This window comes from Triticum aestivum, chromosome 3B (genome assembly GCF_018294505.1).
Source record: "Triticum aestivum cultivar Chinese Spring chromosome 3B, IWGSC CS RefSeq v2.1, whole genome shotgun sequence".
Taxonomy (NCBI): Eukaryota; Viridiplantae; Streptophyta; class Magnoliopsida; order Poales; family Poaceae; genus Triticum; species Triticum aestivum.
Window position 1 is genome coordinate 54,412,907 of NC_057801.1, and position 20,230 is coordinate 54,433,136.

Sequence of the window (20,230 nt, forward strand, 5' to 3'; positions counted from 1 at the left end):
CCTGGGGGTCGCCTGGCTACGCCGACGGGGACGCACACGGTGGGTTCAACCCCAACGTCGCCTTCCCCCATGGCCACCCGGCCCAGCGCACGCCCTCGCCCGCCTTCGCCGGCGTGCAGTACCCTCCATACAACTACTCGCCGCCTGCGTACGCGTCCTCCCCGACGCCCCCCTCTTCGCCGTTGCGCGCTGCCCTTCTCTCACCGCGGCGGCGCCGATGAGACCGAGGCCGACATGGAGGAGATCATCGCGGAAGGTTCGGCCGCGGCCGCCGCGCTCCCCGGGCTCACTGCGGACGAGGCAGTGGATCTCAGCGGCGGCATGGAGGGCGAGCTCGGCTACGTCTACGGCGACGAGGAATAGGAGGATCAGGACGAGGAGGACAGGGAGGAGCCGGCGAGGGGCCGCAAGAAGAAGAAGGCGTCGGCCAGGCCAGAGCCGCACATCAAGTGGGCGTCCAAAGAGGAGGAATGCCTCGTCGAGGCATGGAAAGTCGTCTGCCTCGACCCGACCACCGGCGCGAACCAGAGCCTTGAGACGTACTGAGCGCGCATCAAGGCCGAGTTCGACGAGCGCAAGCTCGTCGACCCCTACTTCGAAGGCGTCTACATGCATCGCGGGGCGAAGGCGATGGCGAACCATTGGGGGCGTATCCAGGGGGCGTGCAACAAATGGCACGGGATCGTCGAGGAGGTCGCCGGTCGCCCGGAGAGCAGCGCTAGCATGGAGGATCAGGTATGCCACGCCGTTCTCCCGCCTCTTTTCGCCGTTCACAAGCCGACTGTATGTTCGTCCCCGTGCAGTTGTTGCGCATGTTCGGCCTGTACCGGTAGGGCAACAGCGACGCCGAGTTCAAGTACCTCCACGTCTACAAGCGCATCGACAAGTGCGACAAGTGGGCGGAAGTCCGGCGCACCATCGAGAAGGCCAAGGAGACCTACAAGCCTGACGCGCCGACTCCGGGCGCGTCAGATGGGCGACCGGACGGCAACAAAGGTGCCAAGAAGGGGAAACACGCCGACGCGGCCACAACTCGCGTGCAGGAGTCCATCCAGCACTGCCTCGCCGACGCATAGGTCCGGGCCGCCCTTCGTGAAGAGAAGACCAAGGCGCGTTGGTCGGCATTGATGTCGACCAGCGCCGTCAAGCTTGACCTACTCCGGACCAACGTCGCCGCGAAGAAGAGGAACACCGACCTGGTTTTCCTGCTGGGCGGGACGGACATGCTCCAGAGCACCGATGAGGCGGCCAAGGCATGGTACAGGGCGCATGTTGGCCTCATCCTGGACCAGCTTCCCTCGGCGATGTTGCCCACGCCGCCCACGCCCACGACGCCCGCGCACACGCCGCCGTCGCCGCCAAGCCCGACCGCTGATGATGCCGAGACTGCCCACAGCACAGAAGCCACGCCGCCAAGCACAGAGCACGAGGCCCCGTCAAGCCCGCGCACGCCGACTCCGGCGACGCCGGAAGCCGACCTTGCAGCCTGATGCGTGATTCCGTCGCGGTGTCGAGACTGCCCACTTTTTTGTACGCCGAACATTTAACTCATCCGGCCGCCGATCGCCGCTTGATCGCCGGATTGTGGCATCTATTTTAAACGCGAGAACAACTATGTTTGAATTTTGTCGTGGCTTGAGGGGGGGGGGGGGGGGGCGTGACTGGGAGCTAAACCGGCCCCAGGGGCCGAACTTGCGCCGGCTCGCCCCCAGGCCGCGGTTTTTCTGCGCCCTCGGGGGCCGAACGGCTGGAGATGCTCTAAGAAGCTCTCCTCGACGATGATCAAGCAGGCGCATGCAATCCAAGAGCATGACACCTTTCATTGTCGCACCAGAGCTCCCATCAAGGCCAGGACACACAAATTCATTGCAAAAGAAATCATATTCCCTGAAAAATGCAAAAGTGATCAAATCGGTAACATTTTTTTTTTTTTTGCAAAATACCTATGACAAATCTGTCCCCATCGTTCAGACACGACCCGAGGCACCAAAACGCCACACTTCTCGAAACATCCATCCAGCCTCGTCGCCGGCGACCTCACCCGCCGCCGCCGCCGCAGAAGATGCCGGTGAGGGTGGTCGACACCGCCACCCCTTCCTCGCAGGCCTCCTCAGGTTTCGCCCGCCCTCCCTCCCTCCCTTGCCCCCCTCCCATCTCCATGCTACCCACGCGCGCCCGCTTTGGCTCGTCGCGCGGCTCCCAGCTCCAGATCCGATCGGAGGCTGCTCCGGCACCTGCGCCGGATCGATCCAGCGCGTGTCGAATCTAGATCACCCTTGGGATTGGACCGGATCGTGCGAGTAATTTGGTATACTGTTGATTTTAGGATTTGTATGACTCTGTATCCTTCTGACCGCGTAGAGTAGGCTGCTGTAATTCGGCCACTCTTGCAGTGCGTTATTGTGATCTGGAGGAGGGTCCAGATGATTCTGTGAACCGGCTGCTCCAGTGCCAGCTGGGAGCACTGGGGATTTGGGGTAGAACCGATTGGTTCTGACCTCTGAATTCCTTTTGATTCCGTGCCAGCTGCTTAAGGAAGATTCCTGGATAATCAAGTGTTGCGTATGTTTGATTGATTTTGATTATTCATGGGTGGTGAATGTGTGTCACGGCGTTTGAGCTCCTGAATGCGTTGAGCGTGTCAAAAGCGGTGCTCAATACTGTTCCAAGTTGCTGTATTTGGAGAAAAAGAACCACGATAGGGATCTTGTTGTTCAAAGAACAGCTTGACCGTAAAATTTGGTCCACGCTTTTGCATCGGGGGTCTGAAATCGATCTAAAAAAAAATTAACACGATTATCGCTTTGCAGCCTTAGCTGTTTTTATGACGCTTTTCTAGTTTGGCAGCTCGTCATATAATACTGATTGAAATTATTGTTGCAGGACAAGATGCAACTGCTGTGCAGCCGTCTCCTCCTAGCTGCTCACTCTTAACTGCTGGAAGAGTAAGTCTTTTTGGCGCGTATTTGAACTTTCGATTGAAATGGAACAGCTGAAGCTTGAATTATTGTTTACCAAAAGGGTTGTTCAAAACCGCAGTTATCATGCAATTTGACTGATTTTTGTTACTACCCTGTCCTCCCATAAGGGATTACCTGTATTTCTAGGGCCAAGGAAAACATTGTCATTAGTTGGGTATGATGTCAAGCTAGAGAGTGGTGTTGTTCCTCCATTTTTCTCTTTGCTATCCTCGAATTAAAGCTGTGGTGTTCATGTTACTGTGAATTAACCTAATCTACTTGTATATTTCATCCAGTGTTTTGCAGGAACTCAGAATGTTTCAAGTTTACAAAAAGATGAGGCATGGAAAGTCAATGTTCGTATCCATGGTTGTGATATTGAACAGGGTTATTTATGTGGTACGATGGAGGCACTTAATGTTCCCTTAGCCGACACACCTGTAAGAAACGTGTTTCTTCTTCCACTTTGACTCCCTGACTTTATATGTTATATCTTTTCCTCAAGAAACATTTATGGACAGATGAAAACCAGTTTTTCCTTTTATAAATTACGAAATCCACTAGTTTCTTTGTCTTATTATCATTACTAAATTTCCAATGTCAAGTTGTTGACATGCATTTAGATGCACTAAATTAAATATGGGGTCACCATAGACTTTCTTAAATGAACTAGAGAAATGTGCTGCTGCAGGGGCAGACTGATTTCTCTCAAAAAAGGAGACCAGAGGGGGCGAGCCCCCATAGGCCTTTTACTAAGAAGAAACGATAAATTTGGGTGTGGTATTCACCCCTGTGGGGGCCGAACCCGGCTCGCACGGAGTACTATGCAGTGCTTCTACCACTGAGCTAGCGCTCAGGTCTCCGAGGCAGGCTTTTTTTAAGAAGTTCTAGAAACAATTGCACTACTTGAGAAGAAAATCCAACAGGTAGAAAATCAATATTGGGGTTTGAAAGGAAAAAAAATAAAGTACTTTTTGGATAAGCACCAGAGCTTCTAGATTTATAGTTGATGCATACCTTACGATCTGTTTTTATTCATTGACTTCAACTTCGCTTATTGGCTCTCTTTCATTCCATAGGTGGTGACATTCTGGGAGGGGGAGATAGTAGATGCTACAAATTATACTTTTTTTACTGGCAAGTGGGAGGCATCGTGAGTATCGTTTATGTCAATGCCATAGATAACTTTTGTTCACACATATATGTCCTGGTGCGGGCTAACATTCCAAACTTACTCTTGGAAACACAATTCTTGTTTTTGTTTTGCAGAGCAGAGGATGATGTAAGACACTGGTCCAAGTTCCCATCATTTACCCCTCTTCTGGTAACCAATTACTTAAATTGGTGTAGTCAGCAACATGAATTTGGGAATGTGTTACTAATTTATTTTGTTTTGCAGAGTCAGATTGAGGCAGATGGTGGCAAGTCCGTGGACCTTAGCAACTATCCTTATATATTTATGGTACTGTACCACCTGACATGTTCATATGTAGAAGCATCATCATATCTTGAAATGCTTATCTGTTGCATTTGTTAGCTTCCAATTTTCTGATGCTACTTGCAGAGATGGAAAGAGCAGTACTTTGTTAATGTGGGAGTGGACTGCGGGTTGACCATAGCTGGTTTCTATTACGTCTGCTTTTCTTGTAGCGATGGATCCATTAGTGGCTTTTATTACGACCCAAACAGCAGGTAATGAATAATTTGCGACAGTTTACACATTGCAAGCTTACTACAGAATTTCTTATTTAGGAAGTTGTTTCAAACATCTTTTGTTTTCTTTGTGTGTAGTCCATTTCAGAAGCTTGAATTGAAGTGCACCAACGAGAAACAATCTGGGTTCACCTTTTCTTCATATGAGCTGCAGTGACATGCATGACGCTATGAATTGAAGTGGCAGAGATTACACTGGCGAACTTTCTGTGCTTGCCAATATGAACATATACTGTGTGTGTATTGAACCCGTAGTTCCTGATGTTCCTTTGAAATAGTTGAGATATTATGTATGTACGGTTGTGCCAGTGAATGTTGCAAGACCAAACAATTATGTAACTTATCCTTTTGCAATCTCAGTATTCTGCGAAAAAAGTATCAATTTGTTTATTTTATCGAAAGTTCACCTGTGTTATTTTTTGTGTTTCTTGTCATAACATGGATGTATCCATATTCAGTGTGGTAGGCATTTTTTGTGCCTGTTTTCGCATAAATTAACTGTAGAGTTGAGTATTTTTTGGTTCAGTTATTGTCAACGGAATCTGTGACAGAATCATAGTGCCGAGGTTTATCTGAAGAGGAACTTGATCAAGATTGTAGTCCTTTACTTTACTCTCCTGTACAAAGGTAAAGAAACCTCCTTTTGGTTTCATTTTACAACACACAAGATGTTTTTACTATCAATTCTACGAACAAAGTATTATTCGGGGCATGCTCTTGGTCTTCGCCTCCAGCATCTATATACTGTAAGGTGAATAACTCTCTACCGATGCCGTGTCACTGTGTTCATCTCTTGCTTCAAGCAGTGGTTAATCCTCTAATTAATAGAACTCTTCTGCACCTGCATGTCATAAGTTTCCAGTTAGCTAATATAGTGTTCAGTGACATATTTTTGCAGATAGGATTGTCCTTGCACAATAGTGGCTTACCTTGTGCAGCACGAGGACGTGTAGACAGCGAAACAGGAGGTAATTCTACTCTCCCTTCTTGCAGGAACCAAGAAGAGATTGTCTTCGCCCTCTGCATCAAAGGCCTTTCGACATTCTCAGTCCACGCGTCTAACAGATTTAGGACAGCCTCAGTGATGACTTCCGCAAGTGCTTCGTCATCTGGACTAGGCTCCAGTTTGAGCAGAAGGTACCTATTAACTGATACTAATTTCTCTACCATGTGCCTTTTGTCGATATTGTATGCTACCATTGTATCTTGGATTCCAGAGACTATCTTGAGGGCAGCCTGGAATACTGTAGCACATGCCTTTCTGAATATCTCGGTTGTCGATTCAGGGCGTTCCTTGTCGCTCCACACTTTGTTTTCGATTTCTGGCCCGTATTCTAGTATCGGTGCAAATGTCACGGTCTTCTGCTTGGATGTTTTGACCCGCAGCTTCTTCGATTCCATCAGCATTTCATTGGCTTCCTTCATTTCTGACTCGAACCTGCTGCTGACCTTGAAGAATGGTTGTTCCTGGCAAGCGGTGGGGCTCGGGGCTGGCGTGTTCTGCCTTGATGATGCTTGCACGTAGACCTCAGGTTCGAACTCTGACTCAGCAACTGCAGTTCACATGGAAATAAAAATTTATCGTATTTCGTCGCAACTGAACTATAAAGAATTGGTGTGTTTGCTGAACTGAACTGGAGATAATTAGACAGGTGGTGTTTCATTTGAACTTAGCATACATGAAGATGGGTGTAGTGCCGTGCTTGGGGTTCCAAGGCGCTCATCATCATCGTATTGTCCCCCCCTGCCGTAGGTGTCATCCGAGCTGGGCCCGATACGTGGTGTCCACATCATCATCTCATCGTGCGGGGGAAGCTTCTTTTTGTGATGCAGAAGGTGCATCCATTTCTTAGCCTTGTTCTTTACCTTGCCCAGCACTTGCTTCTTCTGGCTCCCTCCTGGGGTCTTTGGTGACCCCGTGGGGCTCACCGGTGGTGCCCGCGGTGAAGGACTCGCCTGTAGCGTCCTCAATGAAGGGCTCACCAGCGGCATCCGTGGTGAAGCGCTCACCAGCGGCGTCCATGGTGATGAGCTCACCAACGGTGAAGGCGAATAATATCGTTGTTGCTCCTCCCATTCATCATATGGAGTTTGGCCTGCAAACCAACGGTCACCCAAGGTTAAGCTATGGGCAATTTTCCATTTTCAGCAGGGTGAGCGCCCAAACATCTTTGTAGAGGAGAGAATGGCAAAACATTGATGAAGCCATGCAGCACCGCGAGGAATTGGAAACATGTGCTTAGGGGAAGATGAAATCCTGACAAAAATCACAATCGACACCAACAAATCTCTTACCGTGTTGGGCGACGTGGGGGTCGCCTCGCTTGCTGCTGATCCCCTTCTTCAATTTTCTGAGTCCGTTCATGTCTGTGTGCAGGAAATGAAGGCGAATCCGGAAACTGAATTTCGGGAGGAGCCGGAGCCTGCTTTTTCAGGGGACGATGTTGTGCTGGTAAAAGGCAAGCACAATGGGTTCTGCTGGACCTATCCTAAAGTTGGTAAAGTTGAGGTTGCCATTCCGTTTTGAAGTCATAGTGGCAGCAGGGGTGGATTTCGGGAGGGTAGCGGTTGCGTTTTGCCGTGCTATTTTTGGGGTGGTGTTTGGTGGTCAAGAGACCTCCAAAACTCTGTTTTTCCATATGTTTCATAAGATCATTGCTTTACTTCTCGCTCACTCTATTGCCTTTCTTGCTCCTCCCGGTGGCTAGATTTTATCCTCTAAGATTTATGAGCTCGTTTCCATATGTGTTTTATCAAGACATTTGTCTTATGTCAAGATTACAACACGATTATTCTCTGAATAGAGAGCTTTGAGATGGTATAATCTTGTGACCATCATCTTTGTTTATGTTTTTATCAACAAAGATAAATAAAAGCCAACAAAGGTTACTCAAAATATGAATTTTTAAAAAGTTATATCCATCAAACCGTTAACTTGATTGACGATCCGCTTTCACCATTGGCTTCCTCACAGCGAGACCTTTGAAACTAGATTTTATTTTTTTAGGAAGCCAATGGTGAAAGCGGATCCATGAACATACTAGTTTTTTTTTTCATCGGTGCTTGTCACATTACTCTTACTCAGGGTTCAGTTAGCATGACAAAGCAAAGCAGATCCATGAACATACCATGAGAGGGATTCTCCAAATGCCAATACATAAGCACACAAACAATGAACATAGGAAAATAATAGTGCCTAATCGTAACCTTCCAACAAAATGTAGTATCTAAACAAACGACATATACCTGTAGCAACGCACAGGTACAATCAACATAACACAGTTTAAAACCATATCTCGGTTGTCTTATTGTCTGGAACCGAGCATTTTTTATAAGCAACACCATAATCGTGCAAGATGTTACGAACAACTGTTGAGGACGACACACTAAGCAGACACTCCCAATGGTTGCATATGTCATCCCTGTACTGCCCACTAGATTTCTAGTATCAAGAGGAAATATTAGATAGAATTGTCAAATAAGCACGCTGAATCACCCTAGCAGAGAATTAGAGTATATGATGTCATTAATATTCTGCAAGGAATTTCGTCAGAAGAAAAATATTTGGCAAGGATTTAAATAAACCAAAATAGATGCTGCAAGCTTTGTTCCTTTGGGGAGGATTGGAGTGCGCCATATAACTAAGGCCATTAGTTTACCACCTAATTATAACGATAAGAAACATGGCTGAGTTTATAAAACAACATACGCCTTAAGGATCTTAATTTCATATCACACACACACACACACACACACACACACACACTTGCTAGAGAACACAAAAGTTATAAACTTAATAACAGTCACACTACCACTAAAACCATGATAAACATTGAAGGGAGATCAGGTTGCACACATGGAGGTGACTAATCAAAGAGGGAAATAGGGAAGAACTCACCAGAGCAGAGCCCACGGAATAATGAGTACATCCAACTTGCGTGCATTACTATCGGGGGTAGAACTGATGCCGTCCCAAAACTGGAGAAAATATGGTTGTTGTGCAAATGTTCTTTCGCTTGAACAAAGGATTTTGGAAATTGAAACCTGAAGGCATGATGCTTATCTCAGTCATATGTTAGATTCTGAAGAGCTACTTCAAGAGGCATTGCTTTATACTGAATCACCAGAGAAAGAAAATGAACACAATCAACATGCAAAAAACATTGGATGCTATGCTAGTGCATGAGGAGAACATATCCAGGCTCGGAGAAACAACCTTGTATCTTTAATGAAAATCATATATGAATCATCTGGAAAATAATACTAAAACTTAAGCAGGATAAAGGAATCGTTTCTTGCTGGATAAACTGCACATTTGGTGGATTTGCATCAGACTGTTACCTGGAGATTCGGATTCAGCGACTACCATGATGTGTAATTATTTCCTTTCGTGTTCAAACGTACGCAAGAGAATCGATTACTTTGATACTGTTATATGCACTAGCATCTATAAAGCTAGAGGCTGCCATTGACAATTTCCTTCTTCTCTGCACGCAGAAGAAAAGCCTACTGACCGGAATAAATACTCTGGATCAAGTAGTGCTCAGGAATCACAGTTCCGAAAGGAAATAATAAAGAAAAAGATTGTCTGAACAGTGGCCAAACATGTAGAGAACCTCTTGTGGAAAGTTCAGTTCATCGGTTCACTGCACCGGTATGAACAACTTCCCTGTTTTTGGCTTTGCTCTTCTGGCCCGCTTCCCGGCTCACATGCCTTAATCGGTGACAACTTCATTTCCATCTCCACTTTGGCAAAGCAAGCATAGATTGCATAACAAGATGCAACAGCAGCAAGAGAAGGAAGAGCAGGTTCACCTATAAACAGTAAAAGATAAACTTTAGGATGTAATACTCTGGATCAAGTAGTGCTAAGGGAGCATGCTCTCTTGCCCCTGGCTTAGAAATCTCCTATTTACATAGGATGTAAATAATACTGAAACTTAAGCAGGATAAAGGAATCGTTTCTTGTTGGATAAACTGCACATTTGGTGGGATTTGCATCGGAGTGTTACCTGGAGATTCGGATTCAGTGACTACCATGATGTGTAGTTATTTCCTTTTGTGTTCAAACGTACGCAAGATCGATTACTTTGATGCTGTTATACTAAGAAGACTAGGCCCGTAAGGGTTCAATTTTTCTGGTTTTTTCGGATTTTTTTTTACCTCTGCCGATTGAGCGACATGTGTGTACGGTGGCTTTCATGAAGTGGTTGATCGCTCTCCTGGTTGCTCTCTTGGACTGTGCATGTTTCTTCTAGAGGTGCATGGGCTTATCTTGTCTCATATGGAAAGATGGTTTGACTGCATGGGCTCATTTTGTCTCATGTGTGAAAAATATATTAGCTGCATGGACTGTTGTATGGGCTGGTATACGTGTGCTGCTGCATGGCTCATGCATGCATGCATGTGTCCAACTTTGCATGTTTGGGGTTCCACGTTTGCACACGTTTGTGTTCTGGGTCCTTCTTTGCTTGCCTATAAGTAGCTCATTGCTTTGTTCTTCTCTCATGTATCAAACCACTCCTCACCTATAGGCCCATCTCTCCTCCTGATGCTGCCCTCCAGCCTCCACCCAAGATCCGCCTGGTCGCCGCTCCGTCTAGCCAGCCGGGAGGTGCGTGCAGGCTACACCATGAATCAGGAGAGCCGCGTGCCATCGTCTCCTTATGGATCTTCCTCGGCTCCGGCTCTGTCCCTAGCCTCCAAGGCCGGATACATGGTGGTCGCCTTCCCGTGGTCCAAGGTGGCAGGCCTGCAGTTGGCGCTGGATAGCTCGCTGCCCTGCTGCTCTCCATCCTAATCGACTCCCCTCGGTCTTCCCCAACTTCGGCCCCGACAACAGGCCCCCTTCATCTGCCTTTCCTCTCCTCTAGGGTGCGTGGTTTCCTTGTACGAGTAGATGAGTTATTTGTACTAGAATTTCATCAGATCTAAAGTTGGGTGCATATGCTACAAATTGTTAATCTAAGAAAATATTCAGGCACTACGTGAATGTCTGTGCTAAGGACACAAATTTGGGGATCCTTGCGTGAATGTGCAAGGAATTCAGAATCTACATCTTTAATATGACATGGTATTTTTGTTCTTAATCTCTCCATTACGTTGTGTTCCATTTTTCTCAATGGAAGTAATTGTGGTTTAATTTCACATGATTTTTAAACAAATAAACACATGATGTGCTGAATAGCTGACATACAGAGAAAATGGTACAGCTTGATGACTATTGTAGTACTAAATTATTCTCAGGTATTTATTGTTCATTTTGTGATAGTTTTCTCTCTCCTAAAAGTAAAACGAATCATTTTTAATTCTTTGAACAAGTTTGCCTAAAGTAGGGCGCTCAGCCATTGAGGCATTATCAATTTCTTTTAGAAGCTTCGCAAAATCTGCTCTTGTACTAAAGAAATCTAATGTAGATTTGTTAGCCTCATAGGGTACTATATGCTGAACACATGATATTAAACATAGAGTAAATTGCACTATGAAGTGAGTATGTATGTAGTATCCACACAGGATTGCCATTTTTGGAGCTATTGCTGGGATCATCATGGATTGGGATGCATTCTGATAATAAGATATTAGGTATTGATATGTGATATGTATGCCACACTTGACTTCATCATCCTTTGTTTTCAGATGTATTCTTTAGGCACACATTAATGTGGTAGCTTGGTCATATTCTGTACCTAATTTAGTCACCACAATACTCGGGTTTTTTCCCCGAATCTCACTATAAAGAACTTCCACTTGCCATCTCTATATGGATTTTCTTTTTGCTACTGATTTTGGCTAAAGGTTTTTCTGCTCTCATCTCTATATGGATATGCTTTTTTTCAGGTTAGTAGTTTAGGAGTTCCTGCCAACACTGGTTTTTGGAAGTTATACTCACTTCACCAGTTGGGCTTAACAAGGACATAATTAATTCTCTGTTGGTAATTAGAAGGAAAAAAAATCTGGTTGGAGAAAACATCTCTTTTGCTTAATTGTTTGCTTCATAATTTTAGTAATATTTTTTTTCATTTTTTTAGGTTAGTAGTATGGGAGTACCTGTCATGAATAACTTTTGGAAGTTATGCTAGCCTCATCAGTTGGGTTTCTATACCAAACTAGACTCAATATAATTTATGTTGGTGCTTGCGATGAGTATTACAGAGGGGTGATGACCACATAGTTCACCCAGTGTATCTGTTCATGTATGTTATTAATTATCTAATTAGACAAACAAAAACTCTGTCTGTATGGTGTTTGCGATGATGCTATCAATTCACTGAACACTAAAATACAAGGTTGTGATTTTCAAATCTAGCAAATAAATTTTCTCCAATGCTTCTTTTCCAGGCAGAAGTTTTAGTCTATTCTATGCCATGAGTCTTACTGTCAAAAAAATACTATATGGTAGCATCAGAAGTTGTCTCCATCAGATAGAACACTGCCTAATAGCTAGATTCATTTTATTACTGTATAGCCATGGTGACAAAAAAATTCAGATAACAAGAAACAATTCTGTCAAATATTCTCAGCGGAGATACTGTTGCGGTCTATAAGAAAAAAAATGTTAATTATTTATTAAACAGAAAACTATGTTATGCATACCAACAGATGCTAAACAATCAGACTACCTGACAGAAAAGTATATATACATTAGTTAAATTTCATTCCAAAAATAGATGATGTATTGGTAGATGTTAATCATACAAGAACACGAGGATGACAAACATAAATTAATCATATATATTATCATCACAGGTCGATCTAACTGGTGGTAGTTTTTCTTTGCAATGAAAACAAATTTGAATCAAATGATTCAAACAACCAAAAAGAAGGAAACAAAGGATGCTTATGGATCTGAATGGGTTAGGACGCTCCACTACTTGCAAGTAATACATATAGATCCAGCGACTCAGTGGCAGAGCTACTCTCGACAACACCGCACTGGCTCTACCCGGAGTCATCACGGAAATTACAACAAGAAATGTGAAGTAATTAGTACTCCCACCGTTTGTTTTTATAAGAAGTTTCAGACAGCTTGCTTTGTATTCTTTTAAACAGTGTCTGAATGTCTAAAACATCTTATAAAAAGGAACAGAGATAGTATTTTTTTTCCATGGGCATATGACCGCCGGCCAGTTGCCTTTGTGCTCATGCCGGTGTTGTACCAGTAAATTGACTCCATCACTGCAGCGACCTGAAAGAACATCAACTGTTTGTGGAGTTGGGAATTTCTTCTCCGAGGAGAGAAATGTTTAGTATGTCTCTAAATCACTCAACTGTCCTCCCGGACAAAGATGAGTTTAATATGGTCCGTCGATACAGAGAAGGCCTGCTATCACATACCGCTTATTGGGTTGTGTAACATTTAATCTCATTCCAACTCCACATATCCAACAAAGAAGCTTATACCAAAAAAAAAAGAGCGGTTTTTTGTAGCACGAGCTACACGGTACCCCTATCAAAACCGCCGTGTTTTGAAATTAGCAGTGTAGCAGTGCTTTTGTCCACAGGCCCGTCATATCCATTGCTAGCTTTTGTCCACAGGCGTCTGGATGCATGCTTTTGTCCACAGGCCCGTCATATCCATTGCCAGCGTGAGGCCCTAGTTAGCTTTTTCAGAGACTGCAATGTCACTGTACTCACGCGGCTACTGCTTCCCTTCTCAGCATGCGCCTGCAACGAGTAGCGCCCGGCTGCGTCCTCGAGTCGTGTAGCACCTTGGGTGGCGGCAGGGTAATGCGCATGTCAGAGGAGGCTGAGCGGTGCCATTTTTTTATCTGTTTTTTTTATGTTTACAAGATAAATGTGTACAATCTCTAAAAATCTCAACTCGAAACTCGAAGTGCACACAGAGATAAAAAAGACGAAATTACTCTACGGACGACAGATACCAACCGAACTGTGGACGACGGGAGGATTCAACGGCGATGTTCACTTTTGGACTATGCATGGATGGCCGGATGCCCTTTATCGTCTGCAAATCGTCCAGAGTGTGTCGTTTGTGTAGCACAGCTCTAAAAAAGAAGATAATTCGAACATGAATAATGTCACAAGAAGACAAAAGCAAAAATGATACTATTTCACATATGAATTTGTCTTTTTTATCTACATGACTGGAGTAAATTGCAGAAAACCACCACTTTGAAGGCAAGCTTTGCGAAAACCATTACAATACATTTTTTTTTGCAAAAAACACCGTGTCTACGGTAATCTTTTTGCAGAAAGCACTGATCGGCGGATTGGAGCGTTTTAAGTATGTTTATGACAAGTGGGTCCAGATTTTGCCGACGTGGCGTAACGGCTCTGTCAAAACAGCGTTAGATGGGGGATTTTACAAGGAGGCCCTTACGTCAAAATAAAAAAAGCAATCAACTCCATGGACGAGCTCTTCTTCGCCAGCGGCGTGGCCGCGCCGGCGATGCAGCCCCAACGACGCGGGCAGAGATGACCCCCTACGGGGTCTGGACGAACTGGAGGGAGGCGAGGCGGTTCCTGACGGGTTCGGCTGCTGTCACCGCCGGCGAGGACTGCCTGAGCTGGGGAGGACCAGCGGGCTCAGGCACACCACAAACCTCGAGATCCCGTCGCCGTTGGCGCCTGCTGGTGATGGTGCCTGGCCGGGGAGGGCGACGAGAACCACCAGCTGCTGCTCGTGCTGCCTCCTGGGGACTCGGGCTCCTCGTCCACCGGCCGCGGCAGCGACGAGGATGACGCGTCCGGCCTGGGCGAGGCAACGGCGGCTGGGCGAGGGAACGGCGGCGCGGGCCTAGCGAGGCAACGGCGGCGACGAGCCTGGCGAGGCAACGGCGGCGGCGGGCCTGGGCGAGGGAACGGCGGCGGCGGGCCTAGCGAGGCAACGACGGCGACAAGCCTGGCGAGGCAACAGCGACGGTGGACCTGGTGAAGATAAGATGAACCACCATTTTTCTTTTTTCTTCCAATGACAGGTGGACCCACATAGGGATGATAACGTTACCAGACGTTGCCGTTACATGCGAGATGTTAAGCTGTGCCACATCAGCCTAACTGGCGGGTCCCCTCTGTCATAAACTCACTTATCTGAGCCCGATCCGCCGATCAATACTTTCTGCAAAAAGATTACTGTAGACACGGTGTTTTTTGCAAAGAAAATGTATTGTAGTGGTTTTCGCAAAGCTTGCCTTCAAAGTGGTGGTTTTATGCAATTTACTCACATGACCGAGTTTGGAGTTGAAATTTTAAGGGGTTGTACACACTTATCTTGTGAACATCCACACACAAAATCAGAATTTTTTTATATTTAAAAAATTGAGTTTTGTGAGATTGGATCATGGTGTAGCACCTAATCCATGTGAGCACTAGATATTCTCTTGACATACATGCCAACGCGGTCTCTCTCTCCTCCCGTTTCCTGTCTTTGGAGGAAGTCAGACATGCATGCAGAAAGGAAAGTGAGAGAGCGCCCGCGAGAGAGAAAGAAACATGTTCCTTCAGCGAAGTGACGGAGAGAGAAGAGCTAACGCATGGCGACAACTGGTTCTGCTAATAGTCTGACTCTGCCTCCAGCCATTGCACACATACCAAACTGAACAGACGGTGGTGATACTGGGCACCGTGGAGCTCGGGCTAGGGAAGAACTTTGCGCAAAGAGAAAGCTACAAATTGGATGATTGATTCCTATGAAATTCATGTTACACATATTTTATTTCAAAAAGGGGATTACCCGGCCCTCTGCATCAAATGACGCACACATTCATATTATTAAACATAAATCAAGTTACAATCACGGAGTTCCAGACTTATTTCATCAAGTAGTTTTCTTCTATTTGAACTCAATTTCTTCTATTTCTCTGAGCCGTGAGCTTATATCAGCGGTGAGCTCATATATATTCTGCATTGTGAACTCATTTTAGTTTTATATATGAACTCATTAGGTGAACTCATCACGGTTTTTTGGCAGATGTGAACTTATTTCATATTCATCTATGAATAATGGTTGACGTGTCTGTATATCTCTCCCATGCCAATGTACATAAATTTGAGGTCTACATACTTTTGCCACTTCTACCTACAATTCCATTCCTGTCTTTGAATAAGCTACAGCAAGTGCAACAAAACAGATTGCAACAAGTAGCTTATGGGCTGAAATTTGCGGTATTATTCATTTGTCGTATTGTCGCTCAGTTCATCGTGGCTGTGAAACTAAACGTGACATGATATTTTTTATGTAATTTCTAAATTGCAATCCATAATCAAGGACAAGACTACAATAAATGTGACTTACATGCTCCTTGCATTCAACACCTTCAGGACCTGCACGCATCCATCTCCTCCTCCGGCCGTTGCTGCCATTAAGCCACTTGCTCAGGACCTGCACAAGCCATCCACCTTCTCTTCAGCACCAGCCTCGCCACTAGAATGCTTCTCCAGCAGGGGAGGGCAAGCACCCGCGGAGAGCTGCGTTGTCGTGTGCGGGCGTGGGGGAGAACCCGCGGCGAGCTGCGGTGGCTTGTGTAGGCATCCGCGCGGCGAGGACGAGCTGTGCCGGCGCCTGCAGACATGGACTAGCACCGGCAACGAGCCGCAGTGGCTCACGCAGGCATCAGCAAGGCATGGGCCATCGGCGGGGGAGCTACGGTTGCGCATGGGCAAGCTATGGCGGAGAGATGCGGTGGCTCGCGCAAGAGGTACGGCGACAAGCTAGCCCGAGAGCAATCCTATCCAACCAGTCCACACGCATCAGATAAGGTTAGATAGCATAGGGGCACTTTCATCCTTTCAAGTGCTAGAAAATGGAAAAGAAAAAGAAGAGCAATGGAAAAAGGAGAAATGACATGGTAACGAAAGTGCACTGAACTGGGTGGCATTTTTGTGAAGTCAGTATTAAAAGCAGAAAATAACCTATTTTCTTCTAAAAAAATAAGATAATTCTTTTTTTTTGTCGGGTTGGCTCACGCCCAAACTGGGCCACAAGGCAGTCAACTCCTTCAGACTGACTAATATCAATCCGTTCACCGAGCACTCTTGCATTTAGCCACAGAGGTAAGTCGACTCCCTGATTTCCTTGCAGATCAATTAGTTGATTCGGCATTTTTTTGCACTGCCTAGCCTCGATTTGTTTTTCATATGAAGTGACTCACATGCTAAATTTTTTCTTCCTCCCACCTCAACTTATGTTGGTTTTGATTAATTAAAACTTACTCTGCCAGTCAACAATGTATAGGTCTGTTACTTTTCGGTACTATTTATCTTTCGCTCCTCTACTGCACCGAATCCATTGTAGTGGCTGAGCAAAAAAAAAACTTCAGTTTAAACACTTTGTTTGAAAAGAAATAAAGATACATGCATCTAAGTTTACAACCTTATTAAACAAAAAAAGTACCTCTCATGTCCACTTTATATTCTGTCAGAGAAGTCAAGACAAATAAGGATTCTTAAAAAAAGGGCTATCTCTAACTTCAAGATATTTTGCAATCCGTCGAGATCTAGGACATTCATCAATTCAAAATGGACTAAGTTTGAATGAAATGAAAGCAACTTCAACATTGTGTACATAGGGAACAAACCACCAAGAACAAAAGCATAAGAACTAGCCTCATCTCTTTACCACAACATCACTGAGACAAACCCAGCGGACAACCAACATCTTATCTAAAAAAAGAACAAGAGCTTCACAATTCTGTGTCCAGTAGCCACTATCACTATCTACTGTAGATCACTTATGCGTCTACCAACTAGATGTATTCTTTTCTTGCATGAACTACTAATGAATCAAGTCTTGGGACGAGTTACCAAATATTACAAAAAAACAAATAGTTTATAAATCCATGTGGCGCGGCGGGCACGCCGCGCACTATCTGCTAGTATGCACTAGCATCGTATAAAGCTAGAGGCTGTCATTGGCAATTTCCTTCTTCTCTGCACGCAGAAGAAAAGCCTACTGACCAGAAGAAAAGGAGGGACTGAGCTGCCTTGGGCGCACATTCACAGTTTCGAAAGGAAAAACTCATTTGCAGTTCACTCTCGGTTCTGCCATAAATCCTTGCACAACTCACGGCCAGCGTGTGTGTTGCCTCCAGCCCCGGAACTCCAAGGGCGGCATGGATGCAGGATGTAGGAGGAGCAGCATCGGCTGGTGCGCTCGCGCCGTTGCAGCCGCCGACGGACGGCCATGTCGCCTCCAGAACCGCCTCTTTGCTGGCACCACCACTGCTGCTCAATGTTCAAGACAAGGAGGAGAGGTGTAGCCAGCCAACCGCGCGGTAGGCGACGGAGGAGCCAACCGAACGCGCGGGAGACCGCAGGGCCGTCCGAGGCCTACGACCACGGCTACCGCCGCGCCGGCCAGCACGCGCGAGGCGCAAGGGCCACAGCCAGGACACGGAGACGCGCGGGAGGCCGCTCCGATGTCCATCGCAACGCCGCGCCGGGAACCCTCGCGGCCGCAAGGCCACGCGCAAGGCATAACGAAGAGCAGGCGTTCCGGGTGGAGCGGCGCCGGTGGAGAGAAGTGAGGAAGACGGCTGGCGTCGGCCGGGAACGGAGGCGGCGGCGCTCGGGAGAGAGTGGGGGAGGGGGTTACTACTTACTACAGGGGTGGTGTTGGCAGAGGGGACCGGGCTCCGGGGGCCAGAAAAAGGGCCGCAGCGGGCCTCGACCGAGTTTTTCAGGGTTCGCGGGGTTTAGGTTATGTGTTTACTTTCACCAGAGCGCATGAATACGGCAAGAGCAGAAAGCAGACTCCAGCCGTAAAAAACATGGCATTTCGCTGATAGTATGTCATTTCTCTTTTACAGTGCAATTTCACCGAACATTTGGAACGTGAGTGTGGAAATGAGATAGAGTTTGAGTCTGAGGGTGAGAAATAAGAGGGGGTAGACAACCCTTTATATAGTCAAAAAAATTACACGTTTTATATGGGCTGACACGTTAGGCACGTTAGACAAAAATAAGTCCAAAAAATTAAAATGAGGAAAATGCCATCATGTGGGATAAATCTTGAGTTTTATTAGTGACCGCCTCATTAAAATCTTTCATCCCTAGAAAGTGAAAGAGTACAAAACCACTCTCTAGACTACAAAAGAAAAAGAAAGTTACAAAAACATAAGAAAATTACAAAGGAAAAAAAATACAAAGACTACAACTGCTCTACGTCTTCTTCGTCTTGAGTGTAAATTCTTCGAACGTGACCATTAGTTCGTTGTTTTCGACAGTGTGTTGGCCTCTTCTTCTGGCTAGTTCTTCGTCTTTCACGGTCATGAGTGTTCTCACCATATCCGGGGTGAGACTCAGGCCCGGTCCTGGGGGTGTGCAACCTGTGCCCCCGCAGAGGGCCCCCAGGTTTTAGGGGCCTCAAAATTTTTATGCATTAGTATTAGTACTAGGCATTATTACTTCATTAACGATAAGATGATGGTCCTTCTGTTCTCTAGTCGGCGGCTGGGCCTCCTAGCGCACAGGTCCTGATCGCGATCCCCTTCTCCCCGCTTCCCACGCCTCGGCTGCGTCCTAGTGATCAAGATTCACTCAGAAAAAACAAATTAGGGATCGAAGCGTCCCTTCTCTCCCTTCGTGCGACTGTTAGCCTTCTCCTTCGTTTCCTCGTGTGCGTGCGGCGGCAGCTTGGGCCAGTGACGCAGCGTGATAATCTTGATTCTTGAGGTTGCTAAAGAAGGCAACGAGTGGCCGGTAGGAACGACACCTGGCACCCTGCAGGAAGGCATGCAAGTTCGCACCATCTTCGATTTATCAAGCGGTATTGTTTCGACAACCGGTGAATCCTTGAGCCCTTCACCTTCATTGTGAGTTCTAATTTCGATCATGTATGTAGTTTTGCTGATACTTTGTAGCTAATTTTATTATTTCATCAATTAGGCGTCTAGCATTACAAGATCTGAGTCATGTCTTCACTTGGAAAAAACATGAATCTGGTTACCAAAAGCGTTTGAAGAAACAAATCGAGGAATTAACTCAGTCTCAGTTTGAAGTTATGGATAAGTTTGTTATAAAAAAACACAAGTGTCCTCCGATTTTCAATCACTTGATCAATAGCATGCTGGTGATAATAATGTTGAAAATGATACTAGCCCTAGAGATAGCCAGATAGAGACATAGAATTGATTATGAGGATATTATTGAAGATTTTATTTCAAGCAACACTAAAAGAATGATGTTATTTAAGTGAAGACTTTACAACCAATAATAGGTACGATTCTTGATGTTTCCCATTACTATGTAAGATATTATGATCTGCATATTATTATAGTTATATTTATATAGTTTTTTAAGTGAGGTAGGGCCCATTTTATAGTTTTGCACAAGGCCTCAGATTTTGTCAGCCCGGCCCTAGTGAAACTCATCCTTCTTTCCTCAAGTATTCTTCCAGTTAGACTAAAAGGAGACTCTCATAATGTAGATGAGACGGGTACTGATAACACAACCCGTGCTAATATGGAAAGCATCGGATATGTAACCTTGTGTTCATGACACCACCGAATTATGTCAAAGTTGTCCTCCTCATTTTCATAAGTTGACTTTGTCGCTGTTGAGATACTTCGCTAACTCCCCACCACCTAAAAGCACAGTCG

At 45.7% G+C, this 20,230-nt stretch overlaps 2 protein-coding genes across 17 annotated transcripts; one reads left to right on the forward strand and one right to left on the reverse strand.

Annotated features, from left to right (window-relative positions):
- Window positions 1-1,840: 1,840 nt before the first annotated feature.
- LOC123068545 (glucose-induced degradation protein 4 homolog) lies at window positions 1,841-5,074 on the forward strand. Its single transcript, XM_044491152.1, has 8 exons — window positions 1,841-2,114; window positions 2,884-2,945; window positions 3,257-3,400; window positions 4,040-4,113; window positions 4,230-4,284; window positions 4,360-4,422; window positions 4,525-4,652; window positions 4,752-5,074. Exons 1-8 carry the CDS (start codon window positions 1,946-1,948, stop codon window positions 4,828-4,830), a joined length of 774 nt encoding a protein of 257 aa, XP_044347087.1. The 5' UTR covers window positions 1,841-1,945; the 3' UTR covers window positions 4,831-5,074.
- A 183-nt stretch (window positions 5,075-5,257) lies between these two features.
- LOC123068543 (uncharacterized) lies at window positions 5,258-16,375 on the reverse strand. Of its 16 annotated transcripts, none has more exons than XM_044491149.1 (7): window positions 15,928-16,372; window positions 9,290-9,488; window positions 9,015-9,179; window positions 6,969-8,717; window positions 6,353-6,769; window positions 5,603-6,226; window positions 5,258-5,514 (listed from the first exon to the last, which is right to left on the reverse strand). In XM_044491149.1, exons 4-7 carry the CDS (start codon window positions 7,036-7,038, stop codon window positions 5,495-5,497), a joined length of 1,131 nt encoding a protein of 376 aa, XP_044347084.1. In that variant the 5' UTR covers window positions 7,039-8,717; window positions 9,015-9,179; window positions 9,290-9,488; window positions 15,928-16,372; the 3' UTR covers window positions 5,258-5,494. The 16 variants fall into 16 exon arrangements, with proteins under 16 accessions (XP_044347084.1, XP_044347082.1, XP_044347083.1 ...); XM_044491147.1 differs by having other exon boundaries at window positions 9,015-9,182; XM_044491148.1 differs by having other exon boundaries at window positions 9,015-9,200.
- Between the last annotated feature and the right edge of the window lie 3,855 nt (window positions 16,376-20,230).

What these genes read in the sequence shown, in the direction of transcription:
- LOC123068545 (XM_044491152.1), top strand. Translation starts at nt 1,946, where the DNA reads ATGACAAATCTGTCCCCATCGTTCAGACACGACCCGAGGCACCAAAAC. An exon ending in TTCCCTTAGCCGACACACCT is followed by an intron (nt 3,401 to 4,039) that starts GTAAGAAACGTG and finishes TTCATTCCATAG; the next exon opens with GTGGTGACATTCTGGGAGGG. An exon ending in TATTACGACCCAAACAGCAG is followed by an intron (nt 4,653 to 4,751) that starts GTAATGAATAAT and finishes CTTTGTGTGTAG; the next exon opens with TCCATTTCAGAAGCTTGAAT.
- LOC123068543 (XM_044491149.1), bottom strand. Translation starts at nt 7,038, where the DNA reads ATGAACGGACTCAGAAAATTGAAGAAGGGGATCAGCAGCAAGCGAGGC. An exon ending in GGCACTACACCCATCTTCAT is followed by an intron (nt 6,227 to 6,352) that starts GTATGCTAAGTT and finishes TGTGAACTGCAG; the next exon opens with TTGCTGAGTCAGAGTTCGAA. An exon ending in ACGTCCTCGTGCTGCACAAG is followed by an intron (nt 5,515 to 5,602) that starts GTAAGCCACTAT and finishes TATGACATGCAG; the next exon opens with GTGCAGAAGAGTTCTATTAA.